General features: G+C 47.3%; 1 protein-coding gene across 8 annotated transcripts in view; it reads left to right on the top strand.

Moving 5' to 3' along the window:
- The window catches only part of REPS1 (RALBP1 associated Eps domain containing 1), a 176,321-nt gene that overhangs the window by 37,226 nt on the left and 116,588 nt on the right, over positions 1 to 22,507 (top strand). For all 8 annotated transcript variants that reach the window (XM_073575708.1, XM_073575711.1, XM_073575713.1 and 5 more), the window contains 2 exons: positions 14,455 to 14,648; positions 16,610 to 16,763. In XM_073575708.1, coding sequence (XP_073431809.1) covers positions 14,455 to 14,648; positions 16,610 to 16,763 — 348 coding nt within the window. The remainder of the gene's footprint in view (positions 1 to 14,454; positions 14,649 to 16,609; positions 16,764 to 22,507) is intronic.

Raw genomic sequence — 22,507 nt, forward strand, 5'->3', positions numbered from 1 at the left:
GTTTTGCAATTCGAGAGGAACACTTCCAGTTTGTTGCCTTTGCTCTTTGGACTTGCCACCGCCCCCAGGGTCTTTACCAAGGTTATGGCGACAGTAATGGCCATTCTTCACGCTCGGGGACTGGTGGTATTGCTGTATCTGGACGACCTGCTGATCAAGGTTTCGTCCCTTCCAGCCTGCAAGGGATCCGTGGAAATCACAGTGCATACACTTTCTTACACTTCGGAAAGTCTTCCCCCAACACCGTTCCAGCAGATTTCCTTTTTGGAAATGATCTTTGACACTTCCCGCGGGTTGGTCATTCTCCCTCCAGAAAAGGCCCGAGCCTTACAACAGGCAGCGCGGACTCTTTCCCGAACGGTTTCAGACTCACGTTTCAGCATGATAGTTCTCGGAAGGATGGTGGCAGCGATGGGAGCGGTCCCATTTGCACAGTTCCTTCTGTCCCTGCGAGTCAGACAAACCCTCAAGTGGTGGACACTGAAACCCTCCCTGAATCAAGGGAAGTCCTTTCTCCCAGTACGATAGTCGGTGGTGACCACCGACGCCAGTCTTCTGGTCTGGTGTGCGTTTTTTTTTTCATCACCACACGGCACAGGGTCGTTGGTTAATTCGAGAGTCACGTCTCCCGATCAACATCTTGGATATTCGAGCGATCAGATTAACCCTACTGAGTTTCCACAATCTCTCCTCGCAGGTCACCTCATCAGGATCCAATCCGACAACGCCACGGCTGTGGCGTAGATCAACCGTCAGGGGGGTACTCGGAGCAGGATGGCCATGCACGAAGTGAGTCACATCCTCCATTGGGCCGAGACCAACCATTCACCCATCTCAGTAATCCACACCAGGGGTGTAGACAATTGGGCGGTGGATTTTCTCTGTTGCCAAGGCCTTGCCACAGGAGAGTGGTCTCTTCATCCGGAAGTTTTTTCAGCAGATTTGCCATTGCCGGGCGACTCCGGATGTGGATCTTATGGCCTCAAGACTAATCAACATGGTTCCTCGATTCATTGCCCGACCGCGTGGTCCATGCACCATCGGAGCGGACGCCCTAGTTCTGCCGTGGCACCGCTTCCATCTCCCGTGCATTTTTCCCCTCTTCCTTTGCTCTGATTTTCTTGATGAACCTCGGGAGCAAGGGAAGTACCAGTGAACCTAGTCGTGCCATATTGGTCGCACCGGCCATGGTACGCAGAACTAGTCGCCAACGTTCTCTGGTGACTTCCAGATCGCATGGATCTACTCACAGGGCCCGATTTACCACCAGAACTCCGGTGGCCCTGTCTTTGTTTGCGTGGCCGTTGAATCCTGGTTGTTAGCACAGGCTAAATTTTTTTTTTTCTAGCGACGGGATCTCCACTATGCTAGGAAGCTCGTGTCCATACGCATTTATCACCGCACCTGGAAAACCACCTTCTCGTGGTGCAAGGACTATGGTTGATCCCCTCTGGTGTTTTCCATATTGGAATTCCTGCAATCCGGATTAAGGTCAGGCCTCGCGCTTAGCTCACTCAAAGGCCAGATTTTCAGCCTTGTTGGTTCTATTCCAACGCAAATTGCCACCAACCTACAGTTGTAGCCGTTCATTCAGGGAGTTTCCCATGTGGCGCCTCCCTATATAAATAATAATGATCTTTATTTTTATATAGCGCTAACATATTCCGCAGCGCTTTACAGTTTGCACACATCATCATCACTGTCCCCGACGGGGCTCACAATCTCTAAATTCCCTGTCTGTATATCTTTGGAATGTGGGAGGAAACCCACGCAAACACAAAGAGAACATACAAACTCCTTGCAGATGTTGTCCTTGGTGGGATTCGAACCCAGGACTCCCAGCGCTGCAAGGCTGCAGTGCTAACCACTGAGCCACCGTGCTGCCCTATATAAAGGGCCATTGGAATCATGGGACCTTAACTTGGCTCTCGGAGCCTTACAGGAGGCTCCTTTCGAACCACTGCAGGATGTACCACTAGCTATTCTCTCTTCGAAGGTGTGTTTTTTTTTTTTGTGGCAATTACATCAAACAGCTGAGATTCGGAATTGGCGACCCTATCCTGCCGTCCTCCGTTCCTAAATTTTCATCAGGACAAGGCAGTTCTCAGGACGTCCCCGTCTTTCCTGCACAAGGTTGTCTTCCTTTCATCTCAATGAGGAAATTGTTTTGCCTTCCTTTTGTCCGGCACCAGTCCATTGCATTGAGAGGGCCCCCCACACCCTGGAATGTGGTTAGGGCTCTGAGACGGTGCATCTCGCGGACGGGCCCCTTCCACAAGTCATATGCCCTGTTCGTACTTCCACAAGGGCATAGGAAGGGTCTAGTCGCTTCAAAAGCCACGCTAGCCAGGTCGATTCGCTTAGCTATTCAGGAAACCTATCGTGTCAGGGACACACCTGTCCCAGCAGGGATTAACCCCTTCACTACCAAGGGTGGTTTGCACGTTAACTCCCGGGCCAATTTTTACAATTCTGACCACTTTCTCTTTATGAGGTCATAACTCTGGAACGCTTCCATGGATCCCGGTGATTCTGACACTGTTTTCTCATGACATATTGTACTTCATGTTAGTGGTAAAATTGCATTCAAATAACTTGCGTTTATTTGTGAAAAAAGCGGAAATTTGGCGAAAATCACAATTTTCCAAATTTGAATTTTTATGCCCTTAAATCACAGTGATACGGCTCACAAAAAACTTAATAAATAACATTTCCCACATGTTTACTTTTACATCAGCACAATTTTGGAACCAAAATTTTTTTTTTTGTTAGGAAGTTATAAGGGTTAAAAATTGACCAGCGATTTTCTCATTTTTGCAGTACCATTTTATTTTTAGGGACCACATCACATTTGAAACCACTTTGAGGGGTCTGTATGATAGAAAATACCCAAAAGTGACACCATTCTAAAAACTGCACCCCTTAAGGTGCTTAAAACCACATTCAAGAAGTTTATTAACCCTTTAGGTGCGTCACAGGAATTTTTTGAATATTTAAAAAAAAAAATGAACATTTAACTTTTTTTCACAAAAAAAATACTTCAGGTTCAATTTTCTTTATTTTGCCAAGGGTAGAAATTGGGCTGCAAAAGTTATTATGCAATTTGTCCTGAGTACGCTGATACCTGATATGTGGGAGGGAACCACTGTTTCGGCGCATGGCAGACCTCAGTAGGGAAGGAGCGCCGTTTGACTTTTTCAATGCAAAATTGGCTGGAATTCAGATCGGACGCCATGTCGCATTTGGAGAGCCACTGATGTAACTAAACAGTGGAAACCCCCCCAAGTGACCCCATTTTGGAAACTAGACCCCCCAAGGAACTTATCTAGATATGTGGTGAGAACTTTGAACCCACAAGGGCTTCACAGAAGTTTATAACGTACAGCGGTACAATTAAAAAATCATATTTTTTCCACAAAAACGATCTTTTCACCCTCAATTCTTATTTTTCCAAGAGTAACAGGACCCTAAAAGATATTGTGCAATTTATCCTAAGTGCGCTGATACCCCACATGTGGGGGTAAACCACTATTTGGGCGCATGGCAGAGCTCGGAAGGGAAGCAGCACCATTTGACGTTTTTGGCTGGAATTGAGATCGGACACCATGTCGCGTTTGGAAAGCCCCTGATGTGCCAAAACAGTAGAACCCCCCCACAAATGACACCATTTTGGTAACTAGACCCCCCAAGGAACTTATCTAGATGTGTGGTGAGCACTTTGAGCCCCCCAGTGCTTCACAGAAGTTTATAACGCCCGGGCGTGAAAATAAAAAAATCGTATTTTTTTCCACAAACATCTTTTAGTCCCCATTTTTTTTATTTTCCCAAGGGTAACAGGAGAAATTGGACCCCAAAAGTTGTTGTCCAATTTGTCCTGAGTACGCTGATACCTCATATGTGGGAGAAAACTACTGTATGGGCACACGTCGGGGCTCGGAAGGGAAGTAGTGACATTTTGGAATGCAGACTTTGATGGATTGGTCTGCGGGTGTCATGTGCGTTTGGAGAGCCCCTGATGTACCCAAACTATTGAAACTCCCCACAAGTGACCCCATTTTGGAAACTAGACCCCCCCCCCACGGAACTTATCTAGATGTGTGGTGAGCACTTTGAACCCCCAAGTGCTTCACAGAAGTTTATAACGCCTGGGCGTGAAAATAAAAAAATATTTTTTTTCCGCAAAAATGATATTTTTGCCCCCAATTTTTTATTTTCCTAAGGGTAACAGGAGAAATTGGACCCCAAAAGTTGTTTTGTAATTTGTCCTGAGTAGGCTGATACCCCATATGTGGGGGTAAAACACTGTTTTGGCGCATGGCAGAGCTTGGAAGGGAAGGATCGCCATTTGACTTTTTCAACGCAGAATTGGCTGGAATTGAGATCAGACGCCATGTTGCCTTTGGAGAGCACCTGATGTGCCCAAACAGTGGAAACCCCCCAATTATAACTCCAACCCTAGCCCTAACCCTAAGGCTGTGTGCACACGCTGCGGATTAGGTGCGGATTCTGTAAAATCCGCAGATGAAACTACAGGTCAAAAGACCTGCGGTTTTACCATCGGATTGCTCTGCGGTTTTGCCCTGCGGTTTTTCATCTCCTCAATGGAGGAGATGGCAAACCTCAGCAGAATCCGCAGAAAGAATTGACATGTCAATTCTTTCTGCGGGTTGAAAACCGCAGATAATCCGCGCGGAAAATTCCGCACCGTTTGCATTGCGGTTTTTGATTCCCATAGGGAATCATGGTACTGTACAACGCAGCAAAAACTGCTGCGGGTCCGCAGCGGCCAAAACCGCTGCGGAAACGTAGCAAAATCCGCAGTGTGTGCACACAGCCTGACCCTAGCCCTAACCCTAATGGGAAAATGGAAATAAATACATTTTCTTTTAGTTTTATTATTTTTCCCTAACTAAGGGGGTGATAACGGGGGGTTTGATTTACTATTTATGGCGGGTTTTTAAGTTTGGCAGCTGTCAGATGCTAAAAGACGCTTTTTATTGTAAAAATAGTTTTTGCATCACCACATATTGTGAGCTATAATTTTTCCGTATTTTGACCCACCGAGTCATGTGAGGTCTTATTTTTTTGCTGGACGAGTTGACGTTTTCATTGGTACCATTTTGGGGCACGTGACATTTTTTGATCGCTTTTTATTCCGATTTTTGGGACGCAGAATGAACAAAAACCAGCGTTTCATGAATTTCTTTTGGGGGGTGCGTTTACACCGTTCCTCGTGCGGTAAAATTGATAAAGCGTTTTTATTCTTCGGGTCAGTACGGTTACAGCAATACCTCATTTAGGTCTTTTTTTATGTTTTGTCGGTTTTTTGCAATGAAAACAATTTTATATAAATTATTTTTGTATCGCTTTATTCTGCGAGCTATAAGTTTTTTTATTTTTTTGCGGATGACGCTGTATGGCGGCTCTTTTTTTGCAAGACAAGATGACGTTTTCAGCGGTACCATGGATATTTATATGCCTCTTTTTGATCGCGCGTTATTGCACTTTTTGTTCGGTGGTATGATAATAAATCATTATTTCTCGTTTGCCTTATTGGGGGACACAGAGACCATGGGTGTATGCTTTGCTGCCACTAGGAGGCTGACACTATGCACAAAAAAAAGTTAGCTCCTCCTCCACAGTATACACCCCACCGACCGGCACCAATTTCCTCAGTTTAGCTTAGTGTCAGTAGGAGGTGGACACGGGTCTTTCATTAGACCCATATCTACCTCGTCGTGCGTCGTTCCTTTACAGGTTCTACGGAGGGATACAGAGTGAACAGTCACATCTGTACTCCCACATGGAGTCTGCGAGTACGGCGTGTACTGCCACCCCGTATCCTTGCAGTTCTCCGCGGCAGGACCAGCCAGACGGACGCCGACACCAAGACGTGCCAGCGACTCCAGGGGTCCTTGTCGCCAGTCTCCCTCCCACTCGCCTACCAGAGCCTGTCGGTTGGATGATACGCAGGACTTCTTCAAACCCAGGTAACGGATCGGGGATGGGTGAGTATAAATTTTTTTTTTTTTTTAATTTTTATTACCTGGCCGCTCATTCCCGGCGGACAGGGGGCCTCTTCAATGGCACAGGGATGCGGGCGCTGCGGTCGCTCGCAGTCGCCCTACATCTATAGGCACACCATGCTCTTTGCTGGCCCCGCATTCCCCCCTTCTCCTCCCCCTTTCTGGGGACAGGGAGCACAGGGCCTTTTTCCTTTCCTCCCCTTGAGAGCGGCTTGCGGCTGCGGCGTCCCCTTCTTCCGACCTCCGCGCCGACCCCCTGCAGACAGGCGGCCGCCGCAACTAATTTAGGCCCCGGCTTCAGTTCGGGCCTGCCGCTGCGTCGCGGCCACGCCCCTTTCTTCTAAGCGGGCTTCTCTCCCGCTCTTCCCAGGCCCTCCAGGCGGTGGCCTGTCCTTCACCTGCCCAGCCTGCTATTGGCTAGAGGCCGGTGAATTTTAACCCTGCGATGTGCTCCGCCCTCCCTCCTCTCCTGGACGCGCGCTCTTTCTCAGGCAGGCGCCATTTTACCAGCCTGTTAGCCGGACACCAGCTCGTTCCCGGATCATCTTCTGCCAGCTCTTTTTTTCCGTTCAGGAGGTCTATCTGCCGGATTTCGCTCTGACCTGCATCCACTGACAGGTCGCAGAGCATCGCTTCTGGGGACACCGGACCGTGAGTAGCTCTGCACTGCAGACTGACCCTTCTCCGCCCTCTGTCCCCCAACCTTCCGGCATTACCTCAGCTTTTCACTATGTCTACCTCTAAGTCTGATCGTACCCGCTTTACTGCCCCCCCCCCTGCACTTTAGTCAAGTTCTTTGCATGTTCTTCGTGCAATCGCAAACTTCCCTCAGGCCAGTCCACTCCCCTCTGCCTGGATTGTAGCAACCCAATTCAGCCTGACGCTGTCCAGGAGCCATCTACGGCTCCAGGTGAGAGTGAACCCCCCATGCCTGGCTGGGCCTCCTCGCTATCTCAATCAGTGGCAGACCTCACCAAGGTGTCTCAGTCCCTGGTGGCCGTTCTTGATAAGTTACCCCTGGACTCTTCAGCAGGGCCAAGCAGGTCCCAAATTGTTCCATCTGAGTCAGCCAGCGTTAGACGCAAAAGACCCAGGCAAGATGCCCAGCCGGATTCCTCTCCTAGTCCCATCTCACCGCGTAGCCCTTCTCAGCAGCCTCCCTCTCGGGCCTCCTCTCCCGAGTCAGGTGAAGCGCTTTCGGACAGGTCATCTGAGGGGATTTTAGAGCTGGATTCAGACCAGGATGCAAACATGAAGGTCACAGTGCAGCGATCCATCATACTTTCGATATTGCTGACTCCCCTGCGAAATCCTCAGATCAGGAGGTTTCGTTCAGACGGGCAGAAACTCCCTCCAGGGTTTTTCCTTTCCATTCCGAGTTTGGGAAGATTTTTACCAAGGAAAGAGAGGATCCGACCAGACGCTTTCAAAGAGGAAAACGTCTAGGCGTACTCTACCCATTTGCTAAGGAGCTCACAGACAACTGGTCGGCCTCTCCCTCGGTGGATCCGCCCGTGTCCAGGCTTTCCAATAACACGGTTCTTGCGCTTTCAGGCGTGGCGTCCCTAAAGGATTCTAATGACAGGATTATAGAATCCCTGGCGAAGTCTGCCTTTGAAGCGGCTTCAGCGGCTGTGTGCCCAATCTTTGCTTCATCCTGGGTAGCAAAGGCCATAGCCACATGGGCAGACGACCTTCGTCAAGGCGTCTTGGATAAGGCGCAACCGGAGCGTTTGGCCGATCTCGCCAATCAGATCTCCCATGCTGGGGACTATCTTCTTTCCGCTTCCTTGGATGCCGCATCCTGTGCAGTTCAGGCGTCAAGCAACGTAGTTGCAATTCGACGTACAGTTTGGCTGAAGGCCTGGCAAGCGGACTTGTCTTCTAAAAAGTCCCTCACTAACCTGGCTTTTCAGGGGGTGCGCCTCTTTGGGTCCCAATTGGACCAGATTATTAAGGACGCCACCGGAGGCACGAGTTCACTCCTCCCTCAGTCCAATCCTCGCAGACCTCCTCTAAGGCGTCAGTTTCGACCCTTTCGGACTTTCCGCCGTTTCAATACGGCGGACAACTCCAGCCAACAGAGACCGCAGGCTCGCCAGGAGAGAGAGAAAGTTTCCTTCAGACCCACTCCTTCCTGGCGATCCCACTCTTCCCAGGGCAGACCGTCCAGATCTGGACGGTCTACTTCAGCATGACTATCGTTGGACACGCGAGGGGCCTTTCCAATTGGGAGGCCGACTTCCTTCCTTCAGGGACGTTTGGCTGGCCTCCGTAGAGGACGCTTGGGTCAGGGAGGTCGTATCCTCAGGATACAAGATACAGTTCGTCTCTCTCCCACGGGATCGTTTCTTCTAATCCCGGCCTCCAAAGGATCCAGCCTTGATCCCGAGGTTCTCTACGGCTATCGCCTCTCTCCTCAGACAGCACCACTACCAGTTCGTCTCACTGCCCTTCGGTCTTGCCACCGCTCCCAGACTCTTCACGAAGATCGTGGCTGCGTTGGTGGCTTTGTTGAGAGTCAGAGGTCTCGTTCTTTTCCCGTACCTAGACGATATTCTGATCAGGGCTCCCTCATTTCAGCAGGCTCACCAAAGTTTGTCAATCGTCCTGGACACTCTTTCCGATTTCGGGTGGATCGTCAACATGAAAAAGTCCTGTCTGGTTCCTACCCAACGCCTGGTCTTTCTAGGCCTTCTGTTTGACACTCGTCGGTCAAGGGTCTTTCTCCCACAAGAGAAGATTCTCTCTCTGCAGCAGGAAGTACGATCGCTGCAGATCTCACGATTCCCGTCCCTCCGTGCAGCCAGGAGGGTCCCGGGAAAGATGGTGGCGGCGATAGAGGCAGTTCCCTTTGCCCAATTTCACGGCAGACCTCTCCAGCAGGATTCTTCCTTCCCATTCGCTGGCAGATAGTAACCACAGATGCCAGTCTCCTCGGTTGGGGCGCAGTGTTCCGCAACCACACTGTTCAGGGTCGATGGTCGGATCGGGAATCAGTACCGATCAACATTCTGGAGATTCGAGCTATCCATCTTGCTCTCGTTCACTGGGAAAGCCTCCTCAAGGGACTGCCGGTACGGATTCAGACAGACATCGCCACAGCGGTGGCATTTGTCTACCGCCAAGGGGGAACACGGAGTGTCTCAGCCCTGGCGGAGGGGTCAAAGATTCTTCGTTGGGCGGAGATTTCCGTTCCGACAATTTCCGCGGTGCACATTCCCGGTGTAGACAACTGGGCCGACGATTTTCTCAGCCGCAAGGGTCTCGCGGCAGGAGAGTGGTCCCTCCATCCGGAGGTGTTTCATCTGCTCTGCCTTCGGTGGGGAACCCCGGATGTAGACCTCATGGCGTCTCGCCTCAACAGGAAAGTCCCACAATTCGTGTCCAGGTCTCGGGACCCTCTGGCAGTGGGCGCCGACGCCCTGGCCGTTCCTTGGTCCCAGTTCAACCTTCCCTACCTGTTCCCTCCTCTGCCTCTTCTTCCCAACCTGTTGAAAAAGATCAAGGCAGAAGGAATTCCAGTCATTCTCATCGCCCCGAATTGGCCCAGAAGGTCTTGGTTTGTGGACATTGTCAACCTTCTCGCGGACGCCCCCTGGAAGCTTCCAGAGAGAACAGATCTGCTGTCTCAGGGACCGATTTGCCACCCCAATTCTCGGCCGCTCAATTTAATGGCGTGGCTGTTGAGACCGAGGTTCTGAAACGGGCAGGATTTTCCGACCAGGTAGTTCAGACCATGATCCGAGCCAGAAAGCCATCATCTTCCAAGATCTACTACCGTACTTGGAAGGCCTATTTCACTTGGTGTGAGACCAATGACATCGCGCCCATGTCCTTTTCGCTCCCTTCAGTCCTAGCGTTTCTTCAGGCGGGATTGGATGCGGGCCTTGCCCTCAGTTCCCTGAAGGGTCAAGTTTCGGCGCTGTCCATTCTATTTCAGAAAACATTGGCTTCCCGTCCTCAGGTTAAGACCTTTCTTCAGGGCGTGGCCCACACGGTTCCGCCGTACCGGACGCCCGTGGATCCATGGGATCTTAATCTGGTTCTTGAGGTTCTGCAAGGTCCTCCCTTTGAACCCCTCAGGGATAATTCCCTTTCTCTCCTTTCTTGGAAGGTAGCCTTTCTGGTGGCCATCACCTCCGTCCGGCGCGTGTCGGAATTGGCAGCTCTTTCGTGCCGCTCCCCTTTTCTGGTGCTCCACCAGGATAAGGTAGTTCTGCGGCCTCTGCCCTCTTTCCTGCCGAAGGTGGTGTCCTCGTTTCACCTCAACGAGGATATCGTGCTACCATCCTTTTGTCCGTATCCAACTCATCCCCGAGAGCGGTCCTTGAACAAGCTGGACCTGGTTAGGGCGATAAGAGTCTATCTGTCTAGGACGACTTCCTTGCGAAAGACAGAGCTTTTCATTATCCCTGATGGGGCGCGGAAAGGTCACTCTGCGTCAAAGGCCACTATTGCTCGCTGGATCAGATCGGCAATTTTGGAAGCCTACAGAGTTAAGCGTCGCGGAGCCCCTCCGGGGATCAGGGCCCACTCTACTCGGGCAGTGGGTGCCTCCTGGGCGGTGCGCCACAGAGCTTCCGCGCTGCAGCTTTGCAAAGCTGCAACATGGTCATCGGTTCACACGTTTGTGAAATTCTACAGAGTCCACACCTACGCTTCGGCGGACGCCAGCCTAGGTAGACGGATACTGCAGGCCGCGGTGTTGAGTCCGCTGGCCTGATGGAAGTTTGTTTCCCACCCCAGGGACTGCTTTGGGACGTCCCATGGTCTCTGTGTCCCCCAATAAGGCGAACGAGAAAGCAGGATTTTTTGGGTTGCTTACCGTAAAATCTGTTTCTCGGAGCCTTCATTGGGGGACACAGCACCCTCCCATGTTTTACAACTCCTGTTCTTATGTTTGTCAGTTGGTTACAGTTGAGTTGTCCTGTTTTCATTCTGTTTTGTTACTTCTCCTACTGCTTTCTCACTAACTGAGGAAATTGGTGCCGGTCGGTGGGGTGTATACTGCGGAGGAGGAGCTAACATTTTTTTGTGCATAGTGTCAGCCTCCTAGTGGCAGCAAAGCATACACCCATGGTCTCTGTGTCCCCCAATGAAGGCTCCGAGAAACAGATTTTACGGTAAGCAACCCAAAAAATCCTGTTTTTTTGCTTTGTTTTTTATTTTTTTAAGGGGTTCGCTAAAGGGGTTAACTAATGGGACAGTTTTATAGGGCGGGTCGCTACAGACACGGCGATACCAAATATGTGTACTTTTATTGTTTTGTTTTTTTATTTTGAAAAAATGCATTTATTGGGGAATATTTTTTTTTTTTTTTTTTTTTTACTTTATTACCTTGTCCCAGGTGGGACATCACTGTCCTGTGACAGATCGATCGCTGATCTGTCACATCACAGATCACTGTGACAGATCAGCAATCTGTTACAGGCAGTTCTACAGACTTCCTCATGCCTGCGCTTTGCAGGCAGTGAGGAAGTCAGCTCCCTACAGGCCCCCGTCGCCATCTTGGATCCAGGGGCCTGTAGGGAAAGAGACCCCCGCAGCAGCGCTGCACATTGCGCTGCTGTGGGGGGCTCAGGGAAGCAAGGAGGGAGCCTCCTCCCTGCCGATGCTTCCCTTTAACCCCCGGTACACCGCTATCGCGTTTGATCGCGGTGTACAAGGGGTTAACGTTGTGCCGGGTGTCAGCTGTGATAATCAGCTGACACCCGGCCGCGATCAGCGGCGCTCACCACGTGGGCGCCGCTGATCGCTGGGACGTAATATTCCGTCCATGGTAATTGGGTCCAGGGTCACATGGACGGAATATTACGTCCATTGTAGGTAAGGGGTTAAGGCGCATTCTACCCGCCCAGTGGGTGCCTCTTAGGACATTCGGCACCAGGCATCGGCAGAACAGGTCGGCAAGGCTGCGACTTGGTCCAACCTGCATACCTTTACAAAACATTACCAAATTCATTCTTAGGCCTCTGCGGATGCAGCTCTTGGCAGATGCATCCTACAATCGGCAGTACCACAGCGTTGAGTCAGTGGTACATGGGTTATTAGCAGTTGTATACTCCCCAACCAGGAACTGCTTTAGGACGTCCCACTGTCTGTGTCCCCCAACGAGGCGTAGGAGAAATAGGGATTTTTGTGTACTCACCGTAAAATCCTTTTCTACGAGCCACTCATTTGGAAACATAGCACCCACCCTGTTTAGCCTATTGGCTCACTGTAGCATTCTTAGGTTTTGACAGTTATGGTTATTGTCATTTGTTTAATGCTCCTACTGCTTTTTCACTGAACTGGGGAATTCCCAGCCAGCGAGAGGGTGTATACTGCAGGGAAGGAGTTCATTTTTTTTCTGTGTTGACTTAGTGTCCTCCTAGTGGCAAGCAGCATAACACCCACTGTCTGTGTACCCCAGTGATTGGCTCGGAGAAAAGTATTTTACACAAAAATACACCATTTGAGGGCGAAAATAGGTATCGGCATGCTCAGGAGAAATTTCACATTTTGGGGTCCGTTTTGTCCTGTTACCTTTGTGAAAATAAAATTGGACTAAAGGAAGTTTGTTTTTTTTGGGGGTGGGGGGAGAGTTAAATGTTCGTGGTTTTTTATTTATTTTTTTTTTTCTTCCAAAAATTTCTGTTAAGCACCTGAAGATTTAATAAAATTCTTGAATGGAGGTTTGAGCACCTTGAGGTACAGTCTTTAGAATGGTGTCACTTCTGTAGATTTTGTTGGCAAAAAGAAATTGCTGGTCAACTTTTAACCCTCATAACTTCCTAATAGAGATGGGCGGACACCTGTATGTTTGGATTCGGCCAAACAGTAACAAAAAGTTTGGGTTCTGGCACCAGCTAGTATCTGAGCTTCATAGGAAGACCAAGATGGCAGTAATCTGGCCTTTACCAGACCCTAGTCTACCATGGTTCCCCAACTCGACAGGAGCATGTGTGCATCAGTCAGGATGTCATTTAAACGGCAGAGATTGACAATGGCATTTAAATGATTTGGCTCCAAATACAGACAGGTACTGACTATGTAACACAGACACAATCTGCCTGGTAAGAAGCAGGTTCATACATGTCAACTGTTGACTAACATTTGTTATAGATTGTTAAGGGGTTAAACAACATCCAGGTCTAGCACAAAGGGGGATCTAATGTAATTGTTTACGGATGTTTAGGGCATTGAAGGGGTGAATGTCTATATGCCAGGTGGTCTGTGGCAGTAATTGTGCTAGTATCTGTGGCGATCTAGGGCAGTGTGAGCGGAAACTCCTTTATCGTGGTTGCTGTATAGCACAAGCTTTGTTTTAGGTCATTTGATCAATTTTTTTTCCACCAGTAGTTGAAGCCCATTATCAATAGTGAATGCAAGGAACGCAAGTAAAATATATCCTTCCATTATGTTCTCCCTCTGTTTAGTATTGTTATGGTAAGCTTTGTCTTATAAACACTGATGCAGAATACTGACCAAATCTGATGTGTGACTAAAGCCTTGGAAATCCCACAGATGGCAACAAATCCCAGCTGTACTAGGCTATGTTCAAATGCAGTGTTTTCAGCTCTTTTTATTGTGAATTAAAAGCAGCCTTTTTACAGTATCAGCAGAAGCTATGAGATTTCAGAGATCACGCTTGTTAAATGCACACGCCTGTTTGTTTCCTGAGTAAATTTGAGATCTGCAGCATGTCAATTCTTTCAGCGTTTTTTAGCAGCATTCTTTCACCCATAATAAATAACAATGAAAAACAAAACAGTTTTTGCCCTGTTTTGGATGAATAAAACTAACTTTAGTAAACAGGTACTGTAGGTATGAAAAAGGCCTCTAAATGGGTGTAAAGAATGCAGTGTTTTTACATTAGAGGGCATTTTTTGGCTTCAAAAAAACGCAGGACAAATGTTATGTGAACCCCGCCACAGACAGGTAAATAAAATCCACAATGAATTTGACTATTATAGGAATAATAAAATCATTTTTCAACCTGGTGTTATAAAGTATTCTAATTTACTGAGATAATGACTCTTGTGTTTTCATTGGCTGTAAGCCATAATCATCAACATTAACAGAATCAAACACTAGAAATAGATCACTCTGTTTGTAATGACTCTGTGTAAGAGTTTCACTTTTTCTATTGAAGAACTGAAATAAATTCACTTTTTATATGATACTCTAATTTTATGAGAAGCACCTGTATAATCAGACCCAAGCTGCAGCGCTTTATGCGGCCCCTCGCTGCTGACAGAGAACTTTCACATCAGAGTATGCTGTGAAAATGACAGGGTCATTTCAGGTTTTGATAATCTGTGACAACCAACAGTGGTGAATCCTCCTGCCACTTAATCAAACACAACTTCCACAATGAACCAGAAACAAACACTGTTATCTATTAGCAAAAATCCAAATAGAAATCACTCTCTTCCTTTTTCAGTTAAGGATCTGCCTCTGCCGAGGTTCCTGGTGTCGAAAAACGAGCAAGATTCAAGACACTCAGTCGCCCACAGTTCAGACGGAGATAACTCCTCGTCTTATTCAGGAGTTATTCCACCTCCTCCTGGCAGAACAAATGTCAAGAAAAGCTCAGTCAGTCATGATGCTATTCAGGCTCGTGGTCCAACAGAACAGGTAAAATTCATTTATTTTATTACTTAAAAAAAAAAAAAAAAATTGACTGGCAACCATAAATGATGAAACGGAGTGCACACCAACTCGTACTATACACAGCAATATGCCACAAGACATATGTGTAACTAGATGGCACTTCAAAAATATTAACATGTTAATATTAGAATGTAATAGCGCTATGTCGTAGCGGAGTGCTCCACACACAGTTGGTTCTGGCTGTATTACACAGCAGTCATCCACCGTTAATGTTCTAGGGGCCAATCTATCAAATCAAAAATTATTTCTTCTGTATAGTAAGTACCCAAAAAGCACACAAAATAAAAACTCTGGACAATATTTCAAATTTTTTAGTCAACGTGCTGTACCCCCTCCTGATATAGACAGTTGGGTGAATGCAATAAGTGATGATCAATTTACAATATTTTTGAACTACTTTTGCACAAGAAAATGACTTAAAGTATATGTGTATATTATATTCTAATATCCTGCCTCATACACGGGAGAAGAATCCTCAAATAGACATATAGACAATGAAATTGTCCCAATGAAACGAAAGCGTTTTTTCTCAGAGCTCTGTATTACACAAAAAGAAAATCTTATGATTTAAAAAAAGAAATAGATAGCGAGATAGATAAAATATATACACACACACTAGCTATTGAACCCTTTATACGCGCGGATGGCGAGCTTTTTTATTGGTATATGGTCTCCCATCCTGGTATGTGCTGCACCCCCTCATCCCTATCCTGGTGTACATGACCCCCTCATCCCTATCCTGGTGTATATGGCCCACTCATCCCTATCCTGGTGTACATGGCCCCCTCATCCCTAGCCTGGTGTACATGGTCCCCTCATCCCTAGCCTGGTGTCCATGGCCCCCTCATCCCTAGCCTGGTGTCCATGGCCCCCTCATCCCTAGCCTGGTGTCCATGGCCCCCTCATCCCTAGCCTGGTGTCCATGGCCCCCTCATCCCTAGCCTGGTGTCCATGGCCCCCTCATCCCTAGCCTGGTGTCCATGGCCCCCTCATCCCTAGCCTGGTGTCCATGGCCCCCTCATCCCTAGCCTGGTGTCCATGGCCCCCTCATCCCTAGCCTGGTGTCCATGGCCCCCTCATCCCTAGCCTGGTGTCCATGGCCCCCTCATCCCTAGCCTGGTGTCCATGGCCCCCTCATCCCTAGCCTGGTGTCCATGGCCCCCTCATCCCTAGCCTGGTGTCCATGGCCCCCTCATCCCTAGCCTGGTGTCCATGGCCCCCTCATCCCTAGCCTGGTGTCCATGGCCCCCTCATCCCTAGCCTGGTGTCCATGGCCCCCTCATCCCTAGCCTGGTGTCCATGGCCCCCTCATCCCTAGCCTGGTGTCCATGGCCCCCTCATCCCTAGCCTGGTGTCCATGGCCCCCTCATCCCTAGCCTGGTGTCCATGGCCCCCTCATCCCTAGCCTGGTGTCCATGGCCCCCTCATCCCTAGCCTGGTGTCCATGGCCCCCTCATCCCTAGCCTGGTGTCCATGGCCCCCTCATCCCTAGCCTGGTGTCCATGGCCCCCTCATCCCTAGCCTGGTGTCCATGGCCCCCTCATCCCTAGCCTGGTGTCCATGGCCCCCTCATCCCTAGCCTGGTGTCCATGGCCCCCTCATCCCTAGCCTGGTATGTATTGACGGCATAGTTGATGAGCTGGCAGTCAAGCAGAGAAAATGGGGCTGGGCAAATAAGTCATTGAAGCAGAGGCTTGAGATGTGCTTTAAGAGATTGGATTCAATAAAAGACATTATAGGTTTACCTTTTTGTTTGTCCACCCCCTCAGTGACTACTTTGACTTTGTGACCCAAACAAGCCAATAAGCTATGTTGGCCTTATTAACACTGTATTATGTTACTGAGAACTGCCTTATATACGGAAGACATTTAACTACCACTAAAAGTATAAGAATATTCATTTATTTCTTCCTTTCTTCGGTAAGGAGTCCACGTCACCTGTAGTATCCCCCGAGCAGTCTCCACCATCTTCTCCTCATACTTGGAGGAAGCACAGCCGACACGCCAGTGGAGGAAACAATGAACGGGCTGTATCAGCGTCTGGTCCGTTTTGGACACCTTACAATGAAACGCAAACAGGTACGTTTCAATGCTGACCTAGAAACACCTTATTCCATTGCTAATGTCCAAGCAACTTGTGTGTATGTTGAATATGTATGACAAAGCAAATTATGATATATCAATGGCATAATTGGTCTAGCCCTAATGAGTCACAGCAGAGATTAGCTGCAATGAAATGCATTCATCTTTTTAAATGGGGTCAGGACCTCAATACCCTTTAAGGAATTTTCTTTGAAGCATAAATATTTATTAGTGGTTGAATTTGAAAACGATTATTCCCCTATTGTGATTATGGTGCAGAAAGACTGTCAGACTGTGATATAAATCTTAGATTTAAAAAAACAATTTATTTAGTGTTTTGTACCATTTCTTGTCCCTGCCATGTAGAGTGACTAAGGACTTTTGACTATATCTGGCTACCACTAGGAGGCAGACATAAGTACCTTTAAAAAGACTACCTGGCACCAGTAGGTGCTAATCTTTTTATTGAATAAAAGTGGGCAGCCCCAGACTGGTGGATTTTCTCAATATAAGTGACAAAAGTGAGCTGAACACTCCCTAATATCTCCCCAAAGGGCCTGACTCTCTCTACCAACAGTCACTCCATAACTTCCTAATAGCGGGTTCCAGACGTTCATAGTGGATTCTAACCACCCCTGTAGCCCCTTTTCCAGTGGAAATGCTTGCAAGAGTGAGAGCAGAGCGTTATTGGACCTCTCTGCATGCTGGGATCCCACAACTTAGAGGTTTTTGGGCTGACTTGCTAGGGAGTCAAGCCTTTTCGGAGGACATTAGGGAGTCTGGTTTTAAATGTAAAACCAAACACAGAAAAGAACATGGATCTGCTCACCTGTTGCAACATGTATCAAACACACATATATCAGCTGCAAGAACATATCCAGGTGAAGTGTCACTTGATGAGCTGCTGATAATTATATCCAACAAATATTTTACTTGAACTTTATTTTAGCAGGTTTACAAAGTTAACTCATTTTGAGGTCAACGCAGGACCAATTCATCAGGACAAAAGCCTAGTGGATTCTTGTAGTAATGATCTTATTTATGTGGTCTGTCTCTTGAAAAAACCTGCCAAACCAGGCACATAATGTCAGTGTTCATTACATAAAAAGCATAACGAATATAAAATAAAATCATCTGTTATGACTGAAATTACCAAGAAACAAAATTTGTGCCTTGCTTTCCTAAATAAAAACATATGCTTGGACTTGTGTGTGTGTGTGTGTGTGTGTGTGTGTGTGTGTATGTGTGTGTGTGTCTGAAAAACAGGGGGAATCGAACAGGTACACCACTGTTCAAAATTTTGGGATCACCCAGACAATTTTGTGTTTTCCATGAAAACGCATACTTTTATTGATCAAATGAGTTGCCAAATGAATTTAAAATCTAGTCCAGACATTGACAAGGTTCGAAGAAAAGATTTTTATTTGAAATAATTTTCTTTCAAACAGCTCAGTGGGGTTTAGATCTGGTGACTGCGCTGGCCACTCCATTACAGATAGAATGCCAGCACCCTGCTTCTTCCCTATATAGTTCTTGCATAATTTGGAGGTGTGCTTTGAGTCATTGTCCTGTTGTAGGATGAAATTGGCTCCAGTCAAGTGCTGTCCACAGGGTGTGGCGTTGCAAAATGGAGTGATAGCCTTCCTTATTCAAAATCCCTGTTACCTTGTACAAATCTCCCACTTCACCAGCACCAAAGCAACCTCAGACCATCGTATTACCTCCACCATGCTTGACAGATGGAGTCAGGCACTATTCCAGCATCTTTTCAGTTGTTCTGCGTCTCACAAATGTTCTTCTGTGTGATCCAAACACCTCAAACTTGGATTCGTCTGTCCATAACACTTTTTTCCAATCTTCCTCTGTCCAATGTCTGTGTTCTTTTGCCCATATTAATCTTTTCCTTTTATTAGCCAGTCTCAGATATGGCTTTTTCTTTGCCACTCTGCCCTGAAGGCCAGCATCCTGGAGTCGCCTCTTCACTGTAGACGTTAACACTGGCGTTTTGCTTGTACTATTTAACGAAGCTGCCAGTTGAGGACCTGTGAGGAGTTGATTTCTCAAACTACAGACACTAATGTATACATTTGTCTTGTTCAGTTGTGCAGCGGGGCCTCCCACTTCTCTTTCTACTCTGGTTAGAGCCTGTTTGTGCTCTCCTCTGAAGGGAGTAGTACACACAGTTGTAGGAAATCTTCTGTTTCTTGGCAATTTCTCACATGAAATAGCCTTCATTTCTAAGAACAAGACTAGACTGTCGAGTTTCACATTAAAGTTCTTTTTTTTTATTCTGTCCATTTTGAGAGTTTAATGTAACCAACAAATGTAATGCTCCAGATTCTCAACTTGCTCAAAGGAAGGTCAGGTTTATAGCTTCTCTAATCAGCCAAACTGTTCTCTAATCAGCCAGCTGTGCTAACATACCTTGCACAAGGGTTTTCAAGGGTATTCTAACCATCCATTAGCCTTCTTACACAGTGTGCAAACACAAAGTACCATAAGAACACTGGAGTGATTGTTGGAAATGGGCCTCTATAAACCTATGAAGATATTGCATTACAAACCAGACATTTGCAGCTGGAATAATCATTTACCACAATAACAATGTATAGAGTGTATTTCTGATTCATTTAATGTTGGCTTCATTGGAAAAAACTGTGCTTTTCTTTCAAAAATAAGGAAATTTCTAAGTGACCACAAACTTTTGAACGGAAGTGTGTGCATCGGCAGCGCATCCAGTGACACTTCACCCGGATATGTTCTAAAATCATGTCCATGGTGTACATACTTTTAGTCCTCAGAGGCCTCAACTGTTGTTAAAGGTGCTACATTTCTGACCAGACTTCATTAGGACAGTCAGGGTAAATTCCTCTTGTCAAATGCAGCGTTGCTTTGCTATCTGGTCCAACCACTTTGTGGCAATCCCATTTCACCTGGCTACAACCCCAAGGTTGTTTGGCCATCGTGTACTTGACGTCATCATGACTTCCATCTAGACATGCTTGCCTGTTTGGTCAGGAGCCATTTTTGACATGACCACACCAGGCCACATGTTGCTCGTCCTACTTTGAGCAGCCTGCTTTATCTAAACTTGCTACTATGGTCAGCAGCATGGTGAGACTGTCTCCCATGTAGCACATCTGTGATGTCATTGATCAGCAAAGGAAGCTACCCCCAGCAGATCTTCATTATTTCCTTGCCCGAGTGCGTTCAGTGTTACAGAACATTCCTCAGATAACCATAAATAACCTCAATAAAAGCAACCAAAGGTTTTAAGTGCATGTGGTGCTTATATTCAATACTGAATAAATTGAGATGATTTGAAAATTTAGTTTCTATTTTTTCTCCATCATTTGCATACCATTGCCATGTCTTCCAAACCAGTGGGATTTTTTAACTCCATGGCTTTTCGTTCTTGATGTTACAATTTCAATCTTGTAAAGTGTATATTACGATCCCGGAAAAATGTTAAGAGTAGAGTTGAGCGAAACAGGTCGGTCAGATTCAAAGATCACCGACTTACGCCAAAGTCTGGTTTCGCTGATCGAAACCCGACCCTAGCGTGAGGTCGCCGATCACTGCTCCAAAGTCGCGTTTCAAATGATGCTTTCAGCGCCTTTTCTCACCCAATGATGGAGGACGCACACTGTGGGCAACGTGATGACATGCGCAGCGGCCAGCACTATCTTAGAGAAGGGCATTGAAGTGATTGGCTGGCTTTGTGTGGCGTCACGGTGGGTATAAAAGGCTGTGAACGCCGACCGCCATCTTACTTCTGCCGATCTTACAATAGGGAGAGGTGCTGCTGTTGATTCTGAGCAGGGAGAGCGTTAGGCAGGGAAGAAGAAAAAAAAAAACTGCTTCTGCTGATAGCGCTTTTCACTGTACAGTTAGGCTGAGTTCACACGTGGCGTTTTTTTCGCGTTTCCGTGGCGATTTTGCCGCGAAAACGCGAAAAATAAGCATCCCATGCATTCCTATGGGATTCCGCAATGCTGTGCTAATGCTGCGGTTTTTACCGCGGCGGAATCGCTTCGCGGTAAAAAAACGCAGCATGCTCATTAATTTGCGGAATCGCGGCGATCCCGCACCCATAGGAATGCATTGTTCCGCTTACTTCCCGCATGTGGCTGTGCACACCATGCGGAAAGTAAGCAGAACAATTGCGGATGGTACCCACGATCCGGAGGAGAGGAGACTGTCCTCCGGGCTTTGGGTACCATATCCCTGTAAAAAATAGAATTTAAAATAAAAAATATTGTTATTCTTACCTTCCGGCGTCCCGCGCAGCATTCCCGCCTCTCTCCACGCTCCCGGTCCCAGTAAGCCTTTGCGAAAATGCCCGCGATGGCATCCGTTCTCGCAGGATCGCGAAGTCTCGCGGTCATTCGCGCGACGTCATCGCGAATAACCGCGAGACATCGCGATCCCACGAGAATGGACGTCATCGCGGGCATTTTCGCAAAGGATTACTGGGAACGGATGCGCGGGACGTTGGAAGGTGAGAATAACACTATTTTTTATTTTTTTTACATTCTATCTTTTACTACTGAGGCCGCATAGGCGGCCTCAGTAGTAAAAAGTTGGTCACACTCGTCAAACACTATGTTGGACGAGTGTGACCAACCTGTCAATCAGTTCTCCAAGCGATGCTACAGATTGCTTGGAAAACGCTAGCATTTTGCAAGCTAATTACGCTTGCAAAATGCTAGTTTTTCCGCGGGAAAATCGCGGGAATTTAAAATGCGATTTTCCTGCGGAATGGAATTCCGGAATTCTCGCGGTAATTTCCGCGAGAGTTCCGGTACGTGTGCACTTAGCCTTAGTGTGCAGTGAAAGGGGAGGATTTTTGTTGTGTGCAGCAGCGCTGGTGGTGATTACGCTGCCTTTTAAGGCTACCTGCATTGCTGTGTGCACACTGCTGTTCAAACTGCTTTTTTCAAAGCACTCCAAATTTTATTTTGTCCTGGTGAGTTACTGAGCGTTCTTTCTTTCACACACCGTCTAGCGGTGTACGCTCCTCACACACTACCGTGTACCGGCTGGTATCACGGACAAATAGAAGCTATCTGGGTGTGACTCTGGAAGAAAAAGCCGAGGAGTTTGTCCGTTTTTTGCAGACCTACATCTTAGAGTTGTCGTTTTTCAAACAGTTTCGTATATCTGTTTGATTACGGTCTAAACTAGACAGACAGCGTGTGTCAGTCCGTATACAAATACACGGAGCTTGACAACTTTACATACATGGTACAGAGGTGTACGCTCCTCGCACACTACCATGTACTGCCTTCTAGCACGGACAAATAGAAGCTACCTGTGTGTGACTGGGGAGAAAAAAAAGCAGAGGAGTTTTTCCGTTTTTCCAGACCTACACTTTAGTCATGTCCGTTTTTCAAACAGTTTCGTATATCTGCTGTTGGATAACGGTCTAAACTAGACAGAGACAGCGTGTCATTCCGTGTACAAATACACGGAGCTTGACAATTTTCCTTACACACATCGTATAGAGCTGTCCGATTCTCCAACAGTATTGTGTATATCTGCCGTTCGCATTAGTCACTTTTATACCTAGTCAGCATGTGTGTGACACTCCGTAAATACATATACGGAGATTTAGTTGCACAAAAATCGTATACAGCTGTACACTTCTGATACAGTTCCGTATATCTGCTTGTTGGATTACGGTCCAATACATACTGTGAGAGCGTCTGTGACTTACATAATATATCCGTTGATTTAAT

The sequence above is a fragment of the Dendrobates tinctorius genome, unplaced genomic scaffold (genome assembly GCF_039654945.1).
Source record: "Dendrobates tinctorius isolate UK_male_01 unplaced genomic scaffold, ASM3965494v1 ptg000046l, whole genome shotgun sequence".
Taxonomy (NCBI): Eukaryota; Metazoa; Chordata; class Amphibia; order Anura; family Dendrobatidae; genus Dendrobates; species Dendrobates tinctorius.